This window comes from Entamoeba invadens, assembly GCF_000330505.1.
Source record: "Entamoeba invadens IP1 unplaced genomic scaffold scaff_1105074725849, whole genome shotgun sequence".
NCBI lineage: Eukaryota > Evosea > Mastigamoebida > Endamoebidae > Entamoeba > Entamoeba invadens.
In genome coordinates, this window is record NW_004440189.1 from 12,555 (window position 1) to 19,636 (window position 7,082).

At 35.4% G+C, this 7,082-nt stretch overlaps 4 protein-coding genes across 4 annotated transcripts; 1 reads left to right on the forward strand and 3 right to left on the reverse strand.

Moving 5' to 3' along the window:
* Positions 1-246: 246 nt before the first annotated feature.
* Positions 247-1,017, reverse strand: EIN_221330 (hypothetical protein; the record flags this gene model as incomplete). Its single annotated transcript, XM_004254763.1, has 1 exon — positions 247-1,017. One exon carries the CDS (start codon positions 1,015-1,017, stop codon positions 247-249), a length of 771 nt encoding a protein of 256 aa, XP_004254811.1.
* A 99-nt stretch (positions 1,018-1,116) lies between these two features.
* On the reverse strand, positions 1,117-2,336 carry EIN_221340 (protein CIAO1, putative; the record flags this gene model as incomplete). Its single annotated transcript, XM_004254764.1, has 4 exons — positions 1,117-1,263; positions 1,467-2,135; positions 2,187-2,260; positions 2,312-2,336. 4 exons carry the CDS (start codon positions 2,334-2,336, stop codon positions 1,117-1,119), a joined length of 915 nt encoding a protein of 304 aa, XP_004254812.1.
* A 789-nt stretch (positions 2,337-3,125) lies between these two features.
* Positions 3,126-4,865, forward strand: EIN_221350 (alpha-actinin, putative; the record flags this gene model as incomplete). Its single annotated transcript, XM_004254765.1, has 1 exon — positions 3,126-4,865. One exon carries the CDS (start codon positions 3,126-3,128, stop codon positions 4,863-4,865), a length of 1,740 nt encoding a protein of 579 aa, XP_004254813.1.
* Positions 4,866-4,960: 95 nt separating this feature from the next.
* EIN_221360 (carbon catabolite-derepressing protein kinase, putative) lies at positions 4,961-6,664 on the reverse strand (the record flags this gene model as incomplete). The annotated part of the gene is made up of 1 exon (XM_004254766.1): positions 4,961-6,664. One exon carries the CDS (start codon positions 6,662-6,664, stop codon positions 4,961-4,963), a length of 1,704 nt encoding a protein of 567 aa, XP_004254814.1.
* Positions 6,665-7,082: the final 418 nt, after the last annotated feature.

The window sequence follows — 7,082 nt, forward strand, 5'->3', positions numbered from 1 at the left end:
ATAATAATAATGAATTAATACATATTTGGGCAAGACTATTTTATAAAAAACATTAAAATGAAAAATGATGGTATACATTATTTTCTGTACAATATATATATAACTTGTTTATTAAAGCAAATGATACAATAAATCATTTTTTTTTTCAAAAACAATACTAAAAACAATGTATTTACCCCCTTTAAATTACCATGTAATGAAAAGTAAGAAATATAACAAATTATTTACCCCCATCTATCCTTTCCTTTATTCATTTTCTCTGCTTTCCTTTTCTATTTGCATGTCATCCTCTTTACACTCCATGTATTGTAATGCGAAGTAATTCACTGAATCAAAAGGGACTTCATACGTTTGGGTACTCACAAAGTCTCTTGTTTCTTTGTTCTCGGTTATTGGGTTTGGAGTTTCGCAGTGGATGCTGTCAAGTGTATTAATCTCTTCAACTTTTTGAAAGAAAAGTGCCGTCTCTTTTCCCCAATCAACTTTCAACCCCCTGAACGTGTGAAAATCAAAAACTATTCCACATGAACCACTCCGGAGGTGTTGTACAACTTCAAAAAGTATTTCCTTTCCAATTTCATAGATAAGGTCGTTTGTAATGATATAATCCTTATCCAGTGTAAACGAAGTGATTTTTTTGAATTTGGGTCGGTTCTGGCTTGTTTGTCTCAATTTTGTTTTGAGTTGGACGCCAAACCTCTCAATGATTTCAACGAAACATTCCATCGAGAGTGCCGTAAATATTTCTTTATCCCTCTTCCCATTTTTAGTGCATTTGTCTTCAAACGATTGGTCGTCTTGAAAAAGCTCTCCAATTCCGCCTTCTATCTTTTTCACTTGGACATATGGCAGAGCTTTACTCCCCTTTTTCGGCTTTGAAAAGTGAATTGTATTTCCAAAACGACTGATCAAAACTAAGACTATCATTTCCTGGCTCCCCCTTCTTTCTATCCTTTTGTTTGCGTTCTGTTGGGTTTTACACTCTTTCACTCGTGGTTGGTGGATATTCGGTTCCATGGAAATATTAGTATTATTGACATTAAAAGTTCTCCTCATTTCCATGTTGATATCTTTTATTTGGATGCCAAAAATAACTTCAGTCACAACTGTCTTACTTTAGTGTGCATAGCGCCATACACGCAATTGGTTATCATCTCCACCACTCATCAAAATGTTTCTATCGATGAATCGAACTGCATTCACATCATTGTCATGAGCTTGTTGTTGTTCTGCAATGAGTATAAGCTTCTTCGTCTGTTCATTCTAAATGTTACTATTGCATTATAGTTAATTTATTACAATTAAATCATTAAAACAATAAAATAAACATTCTATTTTTATTTGAGAGTTTCATTATTTCTATTTATAAAAAGGTATTTTAATTAGTAATTCGTAGGAAATAGGAAATAACTATACATTATAGTTTTGGTATTAAAATAGAAATTAGACAAAAAAGGTATACAAACTATTTTGTAGAGTCGAACGCCATTGTCTCCACACCCAACTGCAACTTTCCCATCGATGATGTCGACACTATAGACATCTCGGAATGACTCGTTGTCAATTTTGTCGACCAATTCGAGCTTTTCTGAGACATAATCGAATAAGATGATACGACCTTTAGCACAAACAGCGACAACGAAAGTCTTATATGGCTTGATATCCCATATTGTTATAGAGTCATTGTTGTATATCTGAGACTCTTCCCACTCAGTCTCTTCACTGCACTTCCACACACGAATTGTCCCATCAAAAGAACCACTAAACAGTGTTGTTCCGTTGTGGTAAAAAGCTACACATTTGACATCACCGGTGTGTCCAGTTAAGACACTCGCACACTCAAAATCACTTCCAGTGTAACTCTTCCACAACCACACGGATTTGTCACGAGAACACGTCGCAAGTAATGACCCGCTCTTATTCCAATCAGCACATTTTACTTCCGACTCGTGGCCCTCTAATGTGGCTAGTGTTTTCAAAGACTCGTCCTCCCACAAACTGATCGTCGCGTCAAAGCTACAACACGCGAGAGTGCCATTTTGGTTGCAACGGAGTTTGCGGATGGTACGTGTGTGTGGTGTTAACAGAGGTTTCTGAAGAGTAAGTTTTGAATCCTTCAGTTCATATATTTGTACCTACTCATGAATCATTGTCGTGTCAAATAAGATGATACACCAGTAACAAACATAAGGCGTTGTTGAACTTGTATATATTCGGTTTGATTTTGGACTGTATTCAATGCTCCAAATGTGGTTTTCCTCTGTTTGTGAATAAAATGTGGAAAGTAAATAAATTAATAAAAAATACTAACCTTCAATGTGTTGAAGTAATTCCATGGTATATGAAGTTCTTTTATTTTTTCTTTGAGATTATTTGTGAATAAAAATTCTGGTCATATTGTTCCATTTTTTATATAGTAAAATATTATAAAAATTATATTAGTCGTTTTTGTATGATTTATTAATAGTATATATATTAATACTTTGTTATACAAAATATATATAATTTAAAAATACTATAATGTTTAATATCATTTATTTACTATTTGAATGTAATATATTTATTAATATTTATATAAAATGATTATAAATGATCTTATTATTATTCTTTTAATCTAGAAAAGAAAGCTTATTTACTAATAATTGTAGTTATTTTATTAAAATCACGAACTTCAAGTTATTGAGGATACTATATTTTATGATTTAAACAAAAAGTTAATTTTCATCTGTATTTTACGTTCAAATATCAACGACCTTGAGATAAAAATAATATTTTCAAAAATTAGGATCCAATAATATCAAACTACAAGTGACCAAAATAGTGTTACCATACACCCATCATATACCATACTCAATAGTAAAGTAAATTAACAAAAGAAGCTTTCATTTTGCTTGAAACGCATCTCAGAACCATCGCAGTATAACAAGATCGCCTCAAAATGAAAAAAAAGAAATCCGAAAAAAAGGAAAAATGAAAAAAGAGAGAATTGCGGAATAAAAACCGATAAAAAGGAGGAAATATTCGTAATAAAAAACGACAAAAGTGGATCTGAGAAACACACCACAACTACCAAAAATACCCCCTTAAACAAATAAGAAAAAAGATAAGATCTGATAATCGAGTTAATGTCAACTACAAGTGGTAACACCCCACGTACTGAAGAAAAGGATATCTTCCAACGAAAGGAACAGCGTTGGATTGAAGTCCAACGAATGGCCTTTATGTCATTCATGAACGATACATTAAAACGATGTCCTGATGTCAAACCCGTCACCAATTTTGAAACGGATCTTAAAAATGGTGTTACAATGTTCCGATTTACCCAAGCCTTGACTGGAAAAGGCAACGCAATTAAATATGACAAGAACCCAACGATACAAATGCACATGTTGGAGAACCTGAACTTCGCTCTTGAAATTTTAAAGTCACAAGTCTCAAATATCACGTGCGACGTTCAAGACATTTATAATATTGATATACGTGGTGATAAAATGTTATTGGGTCTCCTCTATTTACTCTTCAAGAAATATAGAATGGCGGTCGCTAAGATTGTTGATCAAAGCGGTCGTACGTTGAGTGAAGAAGATGCAATGCTTGCTTGGGCGCGAGAAACAACTAAAGATTACTCGGGAATCAAACTTGATAAATATATCCCGGGATTCAACGACGGGAAAGGCTTTTTGGCATTGTGCCACGCATACACCAAACTCACTGGTGAAAACACATTTGATTATGAGGAAATTAGCAAACAGTCTCCCGAAGAAGTCCTCGCCTATGCTTATGAATTTGCGAATACTAAAATGGGGATAGACAAACTGTTACTTGTAGATGAAGTTGCTTCGGGAACGATTAAACCGTCATCCCTTGCGGTGTACGTGTCATCCTTCCATCATGCGTTTGAGACATTTATAGAACTCCAGAAGTTGAAAAACCAACTTGGGAACGCATCGGGCGAATTGAAACATCAGCAACGAAACAAAGAAGACTTGATCAATATGAATCTTGAATTAACAAAGGAAATTGATGAGCTGAAAAAGAAGAAAGAAGAGCTTGATGTGGATATCACTAGTCTTGACAAAGAAATAGACGAGATTAAGACATCAAACAAAGAGAAGGAAGAGCTGATCAAAGACCTTGACGAAAAGATCCAAGCGGACCAGGCAAGTATCAAACAGTTTGAAGAAAAGATCAATGAATTCAACGGGAAGAATTCAGAGTTGGAAAGGACTTTGAAAGAACAGGAAGCGTGGCACAAAGAAGGTGATGAGAAAAAGATGCACTTAACAAATGAACTGAATGCGCTTCAAAGCGAGCTGAAGAGCCTCGAAGAGGAATTGAAACTCCAGGAAGAAATGAAAAATGGGAAGGACATCACATCGAAGTGCGAAGAACAGTCTAAAAAGAATAGAGTTCTTGAACAAGAACTTTCGTACCTTGAAGAATCAAAACTCGAACATTTGACTGCGACTAAGAACTCTGCGGAGAAATTGGAAAAGACTGAAAACGAGAAGAAAGACGTTGAAGGGCAATTGTCGAATCTTTCTAAGACTGCCGATGAGTATACAGGCGCATTGGCTATTCTTAAAAAGCAGATTGAATTGCACACTGAAGATTTGGCGAGATGGTCTGAGATGTTGGAAGGGAACTCTTCTGTTGGTGATGTTGAAAGTGTCATTGCCAAAGTTGAAGCTGAAAATGAATCGAAGACGTCCGAGGAAAGAGTCAAAGCATATCTCGAAGTACTCAAAAAGGAAGAAGAAAACATCGAAAAACTTTACAAGACCAAAGTCGACGAAGCAAAGGCGGGAGGAGAACAAGCGCAGAAAAAGAAACCAATCACAAAAAAGCCTGCCGTTAAGAAGTAAGTAACTTTAAACCATTTCCTCTTTTATTCAATTCAATTTTTTTTGAAGAAGAATAGAAATTTCAATTGAAATATAAGACTCACATACATACAGATTTACTCGTCTTCGACTAGTTGCATCTTTACGACATTCCATAAATCACCAAAGACTACTACACTCCCGTCAACTAAATCCATTTTCACAATTGTTTTGTCTTGGAAAGTAATGTCAATATCACTCGCAGGTTCCACACCTATGAGTAACGAAAAGGTGATCGACTCTTCTTCACAACACTTCACCCCAGCGGTCGATTCCACGTCATATTTATACACTAATTTGCATACCACGTTCTCTTTGAGTTGGTCAAATTGAATGCCAAGGTCGGTCAATATCTGCTTCGTCTTTTCGATCAACGATAGAATTTGGAAGTCGACTGTAATTTGCCGAGACGACGACGCGTCTGTTAAAGCAAGGCCTTGGATCTCTCTGGGAACGCTTCCGGAGCGTGGGGTCTCGAGAGGGGAGATCTCCTTATATCCTATTGGGGAACAGGCCATTTTCCGTTTCACAAGCTCACTGAACGCGGGAGAAAAGTTTTGGCTTGATCCGGAAAGGTTTGGGGAAACAGCAAACATTGTGTTTGTCGTACTGATCGTCCTTGTCCTGTTTCTATTTGTGAATTGGCTTGAGTATCCATTCAAAGGATTTTGGGTGTGTTCGACAATCGATCTGTAAAACGCACGTATGGTGTTTGGTTTGGGGTCAAACAGAGCTTCTCGTATTAAAGAGATGTGGAGTGGTGCCAATAAATAGGCCAACATCTGCATTATCTTCATATCATATTCATGCACTGGCCCCCCTGCTATCGCTTCGATATCGTCGATTTTTGGAGAAGTGTTTCCTTGAAGAGATTCTCTGAGGCTCAAACAGCTGTCTCCATTCAAAGAAAGGAAGTTTTCTTCTGGTGTTTCTTGTAAGTCTCTGAGTTGTGTAATTGGGTGGATAGCCTTAGGATTGACTTCATTGAAAGGTTCAGCCAACAAAGAAGCTTGTCGGAGTGTCATTCTTTCTTCTGGGTTTCCATTTATTAGACCTTTTAAGATAGTCTTGATGGCGTCTGGTATTTCATTTTGAATGGCAAATGACTTCTTCTTTATGTTCTCAACAATTTCAAGTTCGGTGTCTCCAGGAAATGGCATTGTCCCGAACAATAGCGCATAAAATAAGACCCCAAGGGACCACACATCTGCGACGCATCCATCATAACTCTCTTCTAAAAAGAGTTCGGGAGCCGCATAGAAATATGACCCACAAGAATCTTTCAGTTTTTGTCCACCAGTGTACGTCGCCATACCAAAGTCGCACAGTTTTGCTGTATGTAAATCGCTTGAGAGTAATACATTTTCTAATTTGACGTCACGATGACATATCTGCCACCGGTGGATGTATTCTAACGCAGAAACTATTTGGAGGAAGAATTTCACAGACTCCGAGACAGACAACTTACCCTTTTTATCGACATATGTATATAACTCTCCACCACTTAATAACTCTTGAACTACATATAGTAGTTTTGAAGTCTCGTATGATGCATAGTAATTTATTATATGGGGGTGGTGAAGTATGCGAAGTATCGCGAGCTCTTGATCTATCTTCCGCTTTTTGTCGACTTGTTTACATATCTCCGTCTTGTTAATTATTTTTATTGCGACTTTAACGTTCGACTCCTCATGGAATGAGAGAAAAACACGTCCAGTCGCTCCCTCCCCTAACAATTTATTTCCAATCAAAAACGGTCCGACTTTGTGTGTTTGTGCCATTATAATTACTTCTAATAGTTCATCATCGTTTTTTTTAATGAAATGTGGCATAACATAACTTTTTGTTGTAAAGAAAAAATGTTAATTTTAATTAATTGTAATTTTTATGATTAAAATTTTTGTATTTTTTTATTAGAATTATTATTTTGTGAATATTGTAACTATTTAAATATTATAAAATATAAAAAGTTTGTTAACTAAAAAAAACTTTTTGGCTAAAAAAGTTTTTCTCACTTTGTTTTTTGTTTAATTAATTTATAGACTTTTATAATAAATAATTATTCTACTTAAATAAAATATTACTAATAAACTAATTAAAGTTATTTAAAATTTACTATACAATCAGTCTATTTTTTAACATTAATTTAAAAAATATAACTAAAGAATGGGGAGAAAGCCACACCACATTTTTTCACAT